This window comes from Furipterus horrens, unplaced genomic scaffold (assembly GCF_987537825.1).
Source record: "Furipterus horrens unplaced genomic scaffold, mFurHor1.1.pri manual_scaffold_5, whole genome shotgun sequence".
Lineage (NCBI taxonomy): Eukaryota > Metazoa > Chordata > Mammalia > Chiroptera > Furipteridae > Furipterus > Furipterus horrens.
The window spans coordinates 201,773,041-201,788,398 of NW_028327175.1; the positions used below are offsets into that span (position 1 = coordinate 201,773,041).

The 15,358-nt window shown below is 55.9% G+C and overlaps 1 protein-coding gene across 4 annotated transcripts in view; it reads right to left on the reverse strand.

Moving 5' to 3' along the window:
* EBF3 (EBF transcription factor 3) overlaps positions 1 to 13,789 on the reverse strand; it is a 109,116-nt gene extending 95,327 nt beyond the window's left edge. For all 4 annotated transcript variants that reach the window (XM_090278785.1, XM_090278784.1, XM_090278783.1 and 1 more), the window contains exons 1-6: positions 13,567 to 13,789; positions 13,299 to 13,455; positions 12,890 to 12,953; positions 12,156 to 12,211; positions 9,150 to 9,223; positions 7,512 to 7,580 (exon numbers count right to left, since the gene is read on the reverse strand). In XM_090278785.1, coding sequence (XP_090134911.1) covers positions 7,512 to 7,580; positions 9,150 to 9,223; positions 12,156 to 12,211; positions 12,890 to 12,953; positions 13,299 to 13,455; positions 13,567 to 13,700 — 554 coding nt within the window. In that variant the 5' untranslated portion in view covers positions 13,701 to 13,789. The remainder of the gene's footprint in view (positions 1 to 7,511; positions 7,581 to 9,149; positions 9,224 to 12,155; positions 12,212 to 12,889; positions 12,954 to 13,298; positions 13,456 to 13,566) is intronic.
* Between the last annotated feature and the right edge of the window lie 1,569 nt (positions 13,790 to 15,358).

Here is a 15,358-nt window from a genome sequence, read left to right on the forward strand (position 1 = left end):
TCTCCTCAACAGGACTGGGGAGAGGCATCCTCAGCGCCTCCTCAATGCTAAGTTGGCTTTGCTGGGAGTTATTTAAAATAAAAGGGGCGCCCTCCCCCATGGGGCCTCCTGTGCAGGCCTGGCCCCCCACTGGGGCTGGGGGGCTGGCTGCCCTGCCCCACAGGCACACCCTGGGAAGGTGGGCCCCAGACCAGGCGCAGGCTCCAGGCCTCTTTCTAGGCGACTCCTCCTGCCCCCACTGGTGTGTGGGTGGAAGCTTTCCCTTGCAATGAACACTTGCAGCAGCGGGGGGGCGGGGGGGGGGCTCTTTTGTAAGGAGCCCTGGCAGAAGGCAGGTCTCTCGGGTCAAGGACGGTCCTTCCCCCTTTGGAAACTCGTCATCACAGGAGCTGACGTTTGTAGGGCCTTACGCTGCGCACATTCTGCAGGGCTGCCCTGACATGGCACCCCGCCTCCAAGGGCTCTCTGCTGAGCGCGAAGGTGGGGAGACCACCACCAGGAGGAAGGGGCGTGGGGTGGGGGCGGGCGCCGCTGGAGCCTCCTGCCCAGATGTGCGCTCCTGCTCGCCCGCTGAGACAGGCTGGAGCCAACCCCTTCCGCTGCGGCCCAGGGCAGCGCGGGCGGGAGCCCTGCTTTGCGCACATGTTAACCTCATTTCCTCAGGAGGGATGGGCCGGCGGGCCCCTCTGCTGTGTTCGGATGCTGCCGGTCCCTCGGCCGGCCGTCATGGGGCACTTCCCAGCCCAGGAACAGCACGGGGACATTTTTCATTCGTGCTGTTTGTCACGGGAAGGAGAGCCACGAGATTCAAAAACAACTGAAATGAGAGCTTGCCTGTGACCCCCCACCACGCGCTTCCTCAGACCGGCGGCCAGTTTACAGCACTGGCTGTGTGGACAGATGTGCCTGCTTTCTGAATAGTTTTGAAAACAGTTTTCTCCACAATTTAATGAAACTTAGTCACCCCAAAGTCTAAGAAACTTATAAAATGCCACCAAAATTCCTCCCCTTATTTTTCTAAATGATCACCATATTTTTATCTTCGAGCATTAATAATACCAGCATAATGTCTCATTCTGTAGGGTTTCCACCACCCGCGTTCCGGGGAGATGGGCTAGGAAGGTAAACAGCAGAGTGCTGCAGGCCGGCCGGCGGGTGGTTCCCATCTTCTCCGCGTGTAAGCACTGGACGCCTTGCCAAGTTCAGGTTAAGCTCCCTGAGTTTTCACTTTCTGTGCCCCTGCGTGTCCATCACTTCCTGTCTGCGACGACAATTCCCATCGTGAGAGCCTGGACTTTTTATCTCCCCAACGTGCCTCCTGTTGTCACTGTTAGCTTGAATTCTGATAAATGATTCACCATCTTTGAAGTCACCGAACACGACAGCATCCGGGCCGGCCACCTGTGGGCCGCGAGGCCCGCGCCCTCCGGTCTGTGCCCTGCGTGCTCTGCCCGGCCGGCGTCTCCCCTGGCGGAGGCGGCGGAGGCCCGGCCTGCCCCACTTATCGCCTGGTGCACAGAGTAATGATTTGCTTCCTGGAAGCATGCGTACCAGAACCCCGAGTTTGGACGGCTTTCCATAAGGTAATGCGATTCATCCCAGCCATCCTAACACAATTACAGGCACTGGCAATATCTTTGCTTTTCACCTGATAAGGCCGCCGCAGAGGCGCGGGATGGCTTGCGTCAACATCCCTCCTGGACTATAGCTTCTGACAGCCCGGCTTCCAGGCCCGCCCCCCCCCACCGCCTCCCCCGCACATCCATACCGGCTGCATGCTCATCGGCTCCGAGGAGGCTTCCCTTGCGCAGGCGGACAGGAGTCAGAGAGCTGCAGTGTTGCGGAAGTCATTACGGGTGTGTGGCTTGTTTTAAAACCCAGCTCTGCACTGGCCTGGCTCTGGAGTCCTTCCCCAGACCAGGCGACCGTAAATCTCTGCTGGCCCCCTCGCCCTAGGTCAGAGACGTGGGCTCCGGGCCCGGCCGGGGCCGTGGCCGCACCCCCGTGGCCCACGGCGGTCAGCACCCAGGCTGCGTGGAGGCTGCAGACCCGGGCCCAGGGCTGCTAGGAGAAGCGGCGCGGGAACTGTGTCTGGTGTCTCCCTATTTAAATGAAAGCCTGGCATGGGACTCAGTAATGCAGCGCTTCCTTTTCTGTTTATTTTCAGAAGTTTATGGAAAAAAAAAATGGTTACAGGAGGAACGAGCGTGGTGAACTTTTTGCCTCTCTCCGCTGGCGTGCCAGGGAATAAAACAGCCATTCACACCTGAGCGCGGCGCCAGCGGGGCCGGTGCCAGGCAAAATCAGATTCTTTGTCGCCACGTCCATTCATCCAAAGTGCGCTTTCAGATTGCCAACTCTCTAGCCAATATTTTCCCTTCGCGGAAGTCCCGATGTATTAAAACAAACCCTGAACCAAAGAGGGCCTCCAGCACAGGGCCAGCCCCGGGTGGGGGGCGGGCTCCGGGAAGCAGGGGCCCTCCGCCTGGCAATTATATTCACATCTTTGAGGAAACCGAGAAGGAAAAACGAACAGCAAACTATACTGTGTTCACTGTGCCCTGCAGATGAAATGACAAGCTGTCATTTAAGAAGTTAATAAACAGTCTCCGATTTGCGGGTTATCCAAACGCTGCTGAGGAGAAAACCTTGGATCACTAAATGGTGTGTAATTAAAATTATTTTTAAAATCCTCCTTGACAGACCGGGGCTTAGCCAAAATGTAAATGACATTAAAGAAGACAATGAATTTAATTTTATTTAATGTCCCTTTTTGCAGATCCTCATTTACATAGCATTTTTAACAAAAGCGCTGACCTTATAAATGCTGGCATTTGAGCAGCTCCCTCAGAGCTGGGTTTAATCACGTTCGCGCAAAGCCAGGAGGGAGGAAGCGCTAAGTTCTGTGCTCGGAGATGGCGTGGAATAAAAACATTGCGCCTGGTCAAATGTTTATCCTCCCGGCTTCTGAAAACAGCCTGACGAGTACATGTGCGGGGCTGGGGAATAACCCGGGACTGTTTGTAAGGCTTGGTCATAATCATACATAATCGTTTGGAAATATAGCTAATAAAAAATATAATGAGTGTTCAGCAAAATCGGCATTAGGCCCAAATTACATGATATTAATACTTGAACAGGTGCAGAAAGGCGCCTTAAATGAGGTAAATGAATAAAACGTCCCAGGGCCCAACTGTGTGTGCTGACAAAAAGTCAATGCTATGAATAATTCAGCGGGGAGGGCTGCCAGCAAAGGTCGCTCTCTCTGACCTTTGTGACAGGAAGTGAAAGGAAACACTGTTGACTAAAAAAAAAAAAAAGGAAAGAAAGAAAGAAAAAGAAACCCTCCAGCCCGCTTCAGCTACTGCGCTGCCATCACCGGAGAGGTATAAACTCCAAACTCGTAAATGAATGAGAGCGGCGTTGGGGGCGGGGGGGCGGGGGGGGGGCTCGGAGCGAAAACGGTGGGGCTTTGGGAGTGCGGAAGGACAACGGGAGATCGCAGACAATGAAAGGTTAAGTAAATAATATTTTTCTGCAATCCCAGGTCAGTTATGTATAAAAATCTGAGGTCAGCTGAAAAGTATTTGCAGAGCCCACAGGGTTGATATTTTGTAACAGCTGTTAAATATGACAAAACTTTGCTCCCCCCTCCCCAACTAAAGCTATTCCAAACTCTGTATGAAAGAAAATGGAGTAAACAGATGTCTGGCTGCCAGACAGGAAAGTAGGGCAGACTTGGAATGATAAGTCTCCCGAACTCCACAGCCCAACGCCAGATTTGCTGGGGAGGGGCCCTGCAGCCACCGACGTGCCAGCGCGTGGGCCGCCGGCGACCATGCCATCTGGAACCGCCCCGCTGAGCGGGCTCCCTCCGGGCGCCGCACAGGGCCGCGTGCGACCTGGCCTGCTCGCTCGTCCCGGCTCCCGGCTCCCGGCTCCCGGCTCCGGCCGCCCCACCGCACGCCTGCGCAGTGCCAACAGCTGGACTCTGAACTCTGGTCCACTCGGCCGGGTGGTAACGGAGGTAAGAGCCTGGGCCTCCCCGGGAACGTCCACAGGGCCTCCGGTGACACCCCAGGAGGAGATGGCACGGGAGGACGACAGCCCAAGTGTGGTTTTGGTTTAGCAGCTACACTGACATCCTGTAATCGTTTACAGCCCTTGGAATGCACGGGTGAAACACGAGAGATTTATCTGCTCATAGCCGGGCGGTGTGGGCACTGGGTGCTCCTAATGAAGACCATCTGCTTGTGTGTTTTCCCAGAAAACATTATTCCACGAGGAAAATGATACCCCGTCCTTTTCAGCAATACCGTAAAACATGACGTGTGTGTGTGTGTGCGCGCGCGCGCACACACACGTGCATGTATGCAGGTATGTGTGCATGGTGTGTACACACACCCACGTGCCCCCCGGCTTCTGCTTCCCTGCAGGTCACACACATGCTCTCTCCCGTGGCAGCTCGTCACTGGCCCTGCTTCTGCTTCGCAATGTTACGTTTCTCCTTTACCCCCATAAGCTGTTCTTCTTTGAAATACACTGTAGCCTCATTATGTTTGTGGACCCGTAAAGGACGGTTTCTCTAGCATTGTTTTACAGGGAAGAAAACAGCTCTGGCGAGAGAAACCTTCACAATAAGAGGGTTTCACAATGCAGAGCATCCTGACTTTCCCCCTTTTTAACTCTAAGGCCTTCCGTGCTCTTCCTGAGTGGTTAATGCTTGTGGAAGATAACTGAACTAAATTGTGTAATTAATTGATTTAAGGCGTCAGAGTCCATAGTATGTGATCTGCCTGCCGGAGTGGGGAGCTGGCTTCTCTGTTCCCATAACACCGACAAGCAGGCTCGGCTGCCGGCCGAGCCTCCGTGTGGCTTAAGACAAATGTGGGCCCGGTGATCGCAATTCCGGTTGGAATTATCGGTTTGTGTCCTCGGGACAAATATGCCTTATCTGGTCAGAAACCGCTAAGTGTATCCAAAGGCCACAAGGAGCCAGTGAAGCATGTTGTACATAATTCTTCTTTAAGCTAACTAACAAAGTAACGACAGTGCTGATGGGGACCTGCGGACTGGCTCACTCGCCTGCTGGGGTCTTTCATTCTGCAGGACACGAGAGGAAACACGGGCTAAAACTCAGCATAAGCAATGGATTTTAGGAGACCACACGCACAGAAATGACTGTCACTATGAAGCTGAGATGCACCTCCTTCTGAAGACAGCTCCTGCTGCGGGCGTCTGCCTCTCTCCGGTTAGCACCACTGGCCTTAGCAGACACTAAGCTCTTCATGTCTCTCCGAGAACTACACCTGCCCCTGACGGTGGTGCCCATACCACAGGCGTGGCGCAGGGGCGCACACCCCGCAACCACATGCAACTCGTATTTTGTCCTTATAAGTGACAGCTCTCTTAACAATGGTAAAAATGTACACCCTGTCTGTCGTTAGATAAAACTGTCCTCACCTTAACATCCCTAGCATGGACGGTGATTAACATTCCTATAAAATTGTCATATCTTTGAATTTAGAAGCAGAGCAGATTTTTCATCAATAATTAAGACCTCCAAAGCATTTATGCCAGACATAAATGGAGCTGCAATCCTCCTCATTGAAATAAACTTGGCAAACCCATTAACCAAATGTTTTTACATTTTCCCCCCTTCTCCCATGCTTCTGGAATATCAGATGATCACACACTTAGGTTAGGGAGGTATCAGTAAGCTTAGCACATATTTTAATTAACCAAAGATAAGAGAGCATTCACTCAGACAAGAATTAACGAGTATATTTCTGCATATGTAGAGAAGACGTTTCCCACAGTGTGATAAAAACCGAGCGTTAAAGATTATTCAGTATGAATAGTCAATAAACGACAGTCACCCAAACCCGAAGTGATTCTGAAGGGAAAACACAGCCTCCAACATGTTCGCTGAATCAACACGGCCACCCAATGACAGGCCGTACCGAACACCTCACGAGTTAAACACAAGCCATCTTCTCAGATGCACAAATATCGCCGACTGAAGACAACTCAGGAGATGAAACACTCCACAACCCTGTCTTACGAGCAAACGCGCGCTGCCTCCTGCGGCAGCTTACATCAGACGGCGTCCAGGAGCTGCTCAAACCCTTCCAGCCAATCACAAAGACAAAATAAATTCAGGTACAAGACAGACAACAATCCGAGGCTGGAAGGCTTCCATAGCCCGCACACTAAAGACAAATACGATGACGCTGATTTTTTTTTTTTTTTTTTAGTTGGAGTTCTGTGAAGTGGTGAACACGCTCTCTGCCTGAGTGACGGCCACAACCGGTCAGCCCTATTTGATTACTAATAAGAGAGCCTTCCCTCTGTCAGATGCCACGCATTCCCCGCTAAGCAAACAGCTATGCCAGCTAGTCCAACATTAGCATTTCTCCCCTCTGGTGGCGCAGATTTCTCCAGGCTTAACTCTGGAGTTCTCCGGGTTTAATTTTTCAGACACTGGACAGCAAAGTTCATGATCAAAAGATAACTTTGTCATGAAAGCAGCTGAAACCCAACCCCTCTTCAAAACAGACTAAACCTCAGCTTCACAAAACTGGTGTCATATGTACACGCCTAACATTTATTCGATTTGGGTACCAGTTTCAAACCCTGCAGCCCATCGCCCCCTGGGCCTTTCGCTGCTCTCGCCCATTGTGGGGAAGAAAGGAAGCCTCCCTCCCCCAGGCCACAGAAGCCCAGCCCTGGGGGTGGGTGCTGGGGGGGGGGCGGTGTTTTTGTTGTTTCAACTAAAGCAACACCAAACGCACATTAACACCATCAGGGCTGGTGAGCAGTGGCTTACAGGGTGCAGTGGGCCCAGGGAACATGACAAACAGCACCATGAAGAGCAGCAAATGTAAGGAATGCATACAGCCCATCGAGTTATGGGGATTAATGCTGGAAAATGTAACCAGCATGTGTAATTAGTTTCAATTATAACAACTTTGGTTTGTTAGTTACATATTTGCTACTTGACATAAAACGACAGCCACAATTGGAAAAAAATTAGGAGACATTTTGCGACTAATTGAGAGCAGATTAAATTCATTCGAACCCTGGGCAACAATCGCAACCGTGACGACACCCGGGTCTCAACTTCAGCTATCATCCGAGATAAAAAAATAATAATAATAATGCGAAAATGAAATACTTGTTAACAAATTAGCAAAAAGCAGTTTCTGGCGTAGCTCTGGGTTGAAAGCCAGAAACTCTCTAGGCATAAAGTGCTCCTCGCAGCGAGAGCGGTGGCAGATGAAACTGCTTCCCCTGACAACTCGAAAGCAATTACCGAGTCCCCACAGAGCGAGCCTCCAGGTTTCCCAGTCAACCCACCTGTGCACGATAACACACACAGACAACAAACGCCCCGCGAGCGGGGAGAGCCCCGCCCCGGCCTCGGAGCCCGGGGGCCGCGGGAGACCGGCAGGCAGGGCTCTGGCCGGCGCTGCGGTTTTGTTTGGAAAAAAGCAAGAAGTCGTCCTTACCTGTCAATGATTACAGGGTCTGAGGGTGTCTCGTTCCTATTGCCACAACTTTTCTTGTCACAGCACCGGCTGCGGAGTAATTGTAAACAGGGGTTTTAGTGTGCATTTCCTGCTTTTATGCCTGACTTCTAATTTTTTTTTCTTAAGGCTGACAGTAAAGTGGCTGGTGTCAACAAAATAAGGTATCTTTCCCGGGCAGTTTGGCAAAGTTAAACCCAGGGAGTTCATGGGCTCTGTGGCCAAACTTAGGGTGTAACTTTCTGCCAGAAGGAGCAGAGCTGAACATGCCTGATCCTAAGGGCGGGGGGTGGGGTGGTGGTGTATAACAGGGCGACCACCTAAATTGTGGGGCTCCAGGACGGAGACATGTTGTAGGTGTTTGTCTTCGCAGTGAACTGGGGCGAGGGGGAGGCACAGGCCTGGGAATAACTTCTCCCGGCCTCAGCTTTTGTTTACCCTAATTGTCAAGCTGTTGTTTCTGGAAAAGATGCAAGATGCCACCTTCAACCAATATTTCTTTGGGGCATTTATTAATTATAACCACAAAAGCCTGCATCCATCTACCAGAAAGTTCTATTGTTCCTCCTTTAAGCCCACCTTAACTCTGTTATTGAAACTTTAATTAAAGCAGAAATGAAACAAAAATGTTATGCTTCTTGCATTTTAAAAAAGCATACTTGTATAATGGTTACATGTCTAAATTAGCTAAATTAACACCATATGGTAGGCAAAGTATATAAAGCCTTTTAAAGCTGACAGCTAAAGTGATTAAAGAAACTCTACAGTCGCCCCTCGCAGCCTAAATCACATCTGTGCGCTTTCTCTGTTAATTGCAGTACATGCAGAAGTGGATAATAAAGAAATTCCACTTTATTGGTTGTAATTTATATTTATTACCCGATATGAGAAAAAGTCAGCTTTTGTATATTAGTGCTGTAACAATATGTCTGCTCAGACACGGCGCTCAGGCAGCGGCACCGTGGCCAGGCAGAGCCTGCGCCCGCGCCCGTCGCCCGCGCGCCTGCGAAGCAGGTCCCTGGTATTCCTCGGGCCCATATTTCACATGCCACCCATACGAAGTCAATGATGCGTTTTTATTTGCCATGTAGGGGTGAAACCCTCGTGGTAGTTAGGGGAAAAAACAGGTGGGGAGCTGCCCTTCTGACAGATCTCGGAGAAGGCACACACGCGCTCTCTCACAGCCCAGGAAGGGTGCCCGGGTGCCCGGTGCCCGAGGGGAGAGGGTGACTGGCGGACTCAGCCCAGCCGCTCAAGCTCTCTCCTAAGTACGGAAGGGCTTCCTTCTACCAGGAAGGGCCGCTGTACAGCTCCGCACAGGGCGCTGCAGAAGGAAGCGGTCCAGGGACGCCCAGGGATCCCTGGCTCCTCGGCACCGAGGGCCCAGGCGTCACCCAGGACACCGCCCACAGAGTCATCGGCTCTGCGAGCAGCCGGTCGCGGGGACCCTGGTCACGGGCGACGTGAGCCGGGCTCCTGGGCTGCGGCTTGAGGCCGGCCGGTTACATTTCAATCGAAGCCCGTCCTGAGGCCGAGCGAGGTGGCGGCGCAGGACGCGGCGTCCTTTGTAGCCGCTGCTGGCGCCGAGGCCGCCCGCCCGCGCCCGCCGCCCCCGCTCACCTGCACATGATCTCGTGGGTCAGCAGCACGCGGCACATCTCCGGGTTCTTGTCCTGGCCCTCGTACACGATGGCCTGCGCGGGGACAAGCAGAGGCGTGGGTTCAGCGGCGCCCGGGCCTCGCGGGGCAGCAGGTGCAAGGCGGGCGGGGGAGGCGGCGCGGCCCGGCCAGGCCACGCTCCCGCCGGGTCGTCCGGAGCGGGGCTGGGCCAAGGCGGCCTCCTCTCCCGAGCGCCTTCCGGGCCTGCGCGAGGCCCTGGGCTCGGGAGGACGCCGGCCGCCTGGGCTGGAGCACGACCAGGACACAGGGAGCCAGGGCGCACTGGCATCGACCCCGGCGCACGGGGCTGCCAGCCCGGGGGCTGCTCACGCCGCCGCCGGGCCCCGTCCTCCGGCGACATATCGTCTAATCAGAGTTCTGTGTGCGCGCTGGAAGAAACCGCCGGGAACACGCTGTGACCGAAGCAGCGGCGAGAGCCGGGCCGCGGCAGCGGTTTGCTTGGAGCCCAGAGCCGTGCCCGCCCCGCGCGCTCCCGGGGGGTCCCAGCGGTGGGCCGCCCGCCGGGCCCCGCCGCCCCGAGTCCAAGGCCGCCCTGCCGGCCGGGCCCCGCCGGGCTCTGCGCGAGGCGGCGGCCTGGAGCGGGCGCACGGCAGCCGCACGTGGCCGCGGCGGGCCCAGGCCTCGCAGACCCTCCTCAGAAGGGCCCGGGACGCCCGGCCCCGCGCGGCCACGTGCTCCGCGCCGGATGATATTGGGGAAGTGCTAATGGCCAATCTGGTGTTTATTTTGAAACTGCTAACAATGATTTTTCTCGGGTAAAAAGGCAGTGTCTGCGCACACGCTCGGGTGGGTTTTGAGCAGAGGCTCGCCAGATGGTGCGCAGCCCTAGGTGCGCTAACCACGGCGCTCACCCCTCTCGGTCTCCGGAACCCGAGCCGGGCAGCCCGCGCGCAAAAAAAAAAAAAAAAAAAAAAAAAAGAAAAAAGGAAGAAAGAAAAAGAAAGATAAAGAAAAGAGGGGGAAAGGCCACCGGAGGAGGGTCAGGGGGCGGAGGCGGGAGCTACAAGTTCCCGGCAGAAAATTCCACGGAAGGGGGAGGGGAGTCCCCCTCCACTTCCCGCCCCCCCCCCCAAAAATTATCTGGAAATTACTTCCAACCTCCGCGGGCACTTCTGACACACTCTCCTCCACTTGCAGGCGGACAAAGTCCTTCCCCGCGGAAGCCGGGCTCCCCTCCGGGAAGAGGGCAGGGTCCCGCGAGCCCCTCCGACCGGCTCCCAGCCCTGGCGTCACCACCGCAGGCCAGCGGGCCAGCGGGCCGCCCGGGGCTGCGGAGCGCGCGGCTGGCACCAGCTCTTCCGAGAGCTCGGCTTATCCTCAGATGGAGCCCCGTATTTATATTTGATTTATTTTTTATTTTGTAGCACAAACAGAAATCCATAAACTGTCGGTTCAGCGCCATTGACTCTTTGATCAGTTACTGGGCTATTTCTTTCCCCTTTCCCCCCCAGTCCCCGTCAGTGAGAGGAGATTAAATGCCTTTATTTCCAGCCCTGCTTATACCGCAAAGGTCTGTGGCCAAATGAACAATAAAAGTGTACTTGAAACAAGCCCCCCCCCCCGCCCCGTGCACCAACAGGGAAACTCGGGGCTGTCTACATTAACCGCTTAATTACACCACGGCGTTTTCCGAAAACATCAGCCCTTACATACAAAGAAATAAAAGCAGCCTGTCAGCGAGCGGCCGGGCTTCCACAGGCTTCTCGGAATCCAAGGGAAATAATTACCAAAGGGCACACAGCCTGTCTTTGTCAGAAAGAGAGCAGTTGACCTGTCAGATCTGTTTTACTCCATGAGAAAACCACACTGTTTTACCGCTGAGACATTAAAATCTAACACGCGTGTTGCCGAGGCAAGGACAAACTTTCTGAAGGGGAAGTAAAATCAGAAACCTAATTGCCGTGCCGGGTGGCAGGCATGCGTGCTGGGCCGCAGGAAGCGCGGAGGAGCTCGCTTTCGCCGGCTCATATTCTTAAAGGGAGCCTCAGCATCCGAGAGGCACTTTCACTTCCAAGCCTGGAGCCCGGCTTGGAAGTCTATTTTAAATCAATCTGTGCCAAGTGGATTTAATTTACGCATTGGCCTTTCCCCTCCCCCAACCCTCTTATTTTTTAAGAAAAGGGGAGGGTGGTCTTTAAAACAACTTAAGGGCAACATACCACCTAGCACACAACCAGCCAGAGACTGCACAGCGTCACAAAGCAAGGAAACGCTTTCCTGCACTTGGTGACGTTACTGAGAGCCAATAGTTAGCCTCGGAAAAGGGGACCAAGACAGGTTAAATAATTTAATAAGGAACTGCTTGTAATTATGTTATTTACAAGGTATGACAGAGGGGGGAGAGGGAGCCAGAGCTGCTCCCAGAGCAGTGGGCGGGTTGGGGTGACCCCTGGAGCTCAGGGTTTGAATTATGGAGATGGGGGGCCGAGAGGTGAAGATGGACTAGAGGAGAACAAGGTGACTTTTCACCCCAACACATTTAACTTTTAAATCCAAATAAACGTCTCGTGCTCCTAGACCATCACAGAGGGACGGAGAAAAATGAACTAACCAAGCTGGGGAAGGGACTTCGTTGCCATTGTCATAGAAAAAGAATCAATGAAATGACTCCAAGGAGAAAGAAAAAAAAAAACCACCCCAAAACATACGGAAGGGGACATCTTGATATTTTTCTGTCAAATATTAATTACCATAATTAATTAAGAGAGAATTTGAATCCAATCACAAGACATTTAATAAAGCATATCTGTCCTGTTCTAATGACAACAAACTATTTTGCCAATTGCTTCATTTATTCCAATAACTATGGGATTCTCATTAGCATGTCAGGGAAACTAAGTGCAAAACAGAAACGCGAGCTCCATTTGTCAGTCCGCTAGCCTCTGGACCCCAGGACAAACCCAGCTGGGCAGGGAAAAATCAGTGCAGAAGCTTAAACTTTCTCACCTGTTTGGTCATTGAATCTATGAGGCGAACGTACAGATCCTGCTCCGTTCTGACTCCTGGGAAAACAAAAAACAAAAAAACAGAGCCAGGTTCTCATCAGGATGTTAGCGAGGGCAGCGGGCACAGGAAGTCCGGGGCTCAGGGACTGCAGCCGCATGACGCAGACCTCAGGCAAGGAAGAAAACCCCAACCCCAATCAGTTCTCGCTTTATTATTATTTTTTTTTCTTTTCTTAATTAAGGACCTTAAGACTCCCAGGGTTTGCCTTGAAAGGTACCAGAAATTCGCGCGGCGGAGAGCAGGCCTGGCTGCCATACGGGTGGGCCCATGTGGTCCTTTATTTTTAGAAAACAGAAAGCAGGGCAGAAACAGAGTCTGAATTCTTTCTAATGCCTCTCGAGGATTTTTAGAAATCTCCACCCCAGGAAGTAAGTTATGCCTGGTTCACGGAGCTACCTCCATCTCAATAATTAACATTAATTTGCAAAATGGAAAAAAGTCACTTAAAAGTGATGTTCAGCTGGAGCCCATATCGATCTGCTTTTTACTTTCCTACTTCAAGCGCCGCCGGTTAATCATGTGAAGTGCCATCGACTTATTGATCGTTTATGTTTTGTTTTCCTTCTATGCCATGAGAAGATTTCGTGTTTACATCCATGTCATTTTAATCTCAAAATCTTTATGTCCTTTAAGCACCTCGGGAAGGGGGCACGGGCTGGGCAGCGGCCACTCACCGTTGCTGTACAGCAGCTGGAGTTTATAGTGGATGCCGTTGTTGGTTTTCTCGTTGTTGGGCTCCTGAAAGTAACGACAAATAATGGCATTTAGTGCGGTCGGTGGCGGCGCTCGGCGCCCCTGCACGGCCGAGGCGCCGTGGCCTCTCGCGGGGCCGGATTCCCATCTCGGAGCAGCGCGATGCGGTCCTTTTCCTGCTGGCGGCCCGGCGCCCTCCCGGCCCCGCAGGAGTTCAGGGGCGCAGCGGAGTAGCCCGGCCCTCGGCGGTCCGGCGGGTGCACGTGGCGGCGGGGGCGCCGGCCGAGGGGTCCCCGCCGCCGAGGGGGGCTCTCCGGGCCGCCGCGTGCGCGCACCGCCTGCCTCCCACTTCTAGAAAGACGGAGGGTGGGACTGTGGGATCGCACTTACTTTCTCTTTCTCCACAAAGTCCACAAACGCGGTCCTTTCGATCTCCACCGGCTGCCCCTGCCTGTCGTAGAGCGCCAGCACGAAGTGGAAGAAATTGGATTTCCGGAGGTTGGAGGGCGGCTGCTTCTCGAAGTGCGCCCGCGCCAGCCCCACGCCGCTGCGGGAGGAAAGGGACAGCGGCCCGGTGAGGAGCGCGGCGCCGGCCGGCGGCGGGGACCCGGCGGGGCCGGAGCGCGGGCCGGGGCGCGCGGCGCCGGCCGGTACGTACCTCTGGGCAGCCGTGTTGGCGTCCACCACCCCCGCCGTGTGCATCCACGAGCGCACCGGGTTCATGCCGCTGCCCAGCGGCTCCTCCTTCATGGTCGTCCCCCCGCGCGGAATGTTCTCCTGGATCCCAAACATGAAAACTGCTGGCGGCGGCCGCCGCTCCCGGCCGAAAGCGCTTCCGCGAGCAGCGGCGCTCGGGGGTCGGAGCCCGCGGTCCGGCCCGCCGCCGGCTTCAGCCCGTCCCGGGCAGGCGCGACATACACCGGCGGCCGCGCGCTCCGGACGGCCGGGGGCGCGGGGGCGGCTGCGGCGGCGGTGGCGGCGCCCCGGAGAAGCAGGCGGAGCCGGAGGAGCGGGACGCGCGGCCAGGGGCTGGCGGCGGCTGTTGTTGTTGTTTGCGGGCGCTCAACGTGGTGTCATCCTAGCCGGGCGGCGTCCGCGGCTGCAGGACACTGCGGGGTCGTCCGCTTCTGGCGCGGCCCGCCTGCTCCAAAGACAAATAAACGGGGCAGTGAGAGCCGCGGCGCAGTCCCGGGCGCAGGCGGGGCGCGGCGGGGCCTGGAGCGGCGCGCGCAGCGGACGGAGGCGCACAAAACTCAGCCCTCTCTCCCTGAGGAATGGACCCTTTCCCGGGAGCCAAAACTCGAAGCCCCCGGGAGCGGCGCTGTCAGAGGGTGACGTCGGGGGGCGGCGCCTGTGCCATATATGGGAGCGGCCGCCCCTCGCCGCGCCCCTCGCCGCCGCCGCCGCCGCCGCGCTAGCCGACTGACTGCCTGACGGCGCCGCGAGCCGGCCCGAGCCCTGCGAGCCCCGCGAGCCCCGCCGCCGCCGAGCGCCACCGAGCGCCACCAAGCGCCGCCGCTGCCCCCAGCCCCGCGCTGCAGCTCCTCGCGCCCACCCGCAGCCCAGGAAGTTACTAGTCGCCCAAATAAATCTTGAAATGAAACAACCAGTGCGTGATTGCAGCTTGGTCCCTAATACCTTCTCCCCAAATCAGAGAGACAGTCAGAGCACGGTAGAAAGGAGGGGTACATGCCGAGGCGCCCCAACTTGCCCAAATGCATGCGATAAATGCAAGGGGCCCGCAGCTCCACCCGGGGCGGCCCAACTGGAAAAGTGAGGCGAGGAAGGCAGGCCGCAGGGAGGGAGTAGCGGGGCAAGCAGCAGACTGGGCGGTAGTGGGGGGGCGGGGGGCGGGCTTCCTCGCCCAGGCGGGGCGCTCAGCTCAGCCGGGTTTCTGAGGGGACCTAAGGCTGCTGGGGGGACAGGTCTGCCCCGACCTGGGCCCCGCCGAACGCCAGCGTTGGCCGCCTGGGCGGAGGCCGCCAGAAGGCTGGGCTAGGGACCCACGTCGGAGGCGGGCTTTGCCAGATGCTCTCTCTTTCCAGGTGGCCATGGGAGACCCCGTCCCCGGCCTGTCTTTAGGCGAGGCGAGTGACAAAGAAGCTCCGGGCTCTTCGGGCGGGCGGACAGGAAGCGCGCCCAGCCAGTCAGGCGACCTGGAGCCGGGTGTCAGGCTGCGCGCTCTGCACGGTACCCAGACCTCCCCGGAGCCAGCCGCTCTAAGAGCCGAGCGGACGCCGCGGGCGCCCGGGTCCTACACCCTTGGTGCCGCCGGGCCCGGCCCAGGGAAGCGCGCGGCGCGCGGCTTCCCGACCTAGTTTCCAAGAATCAGGAGGACAGCCGCGCGCGGGCAGTGCGTGGGCCGGGCGGCCGGGCTCCTGCAGCAGGCACTCGGAGGCCGGGCGCACCGCCCGCCTGAAGGACGTCTGCGCGACTCGGATTGGATACCC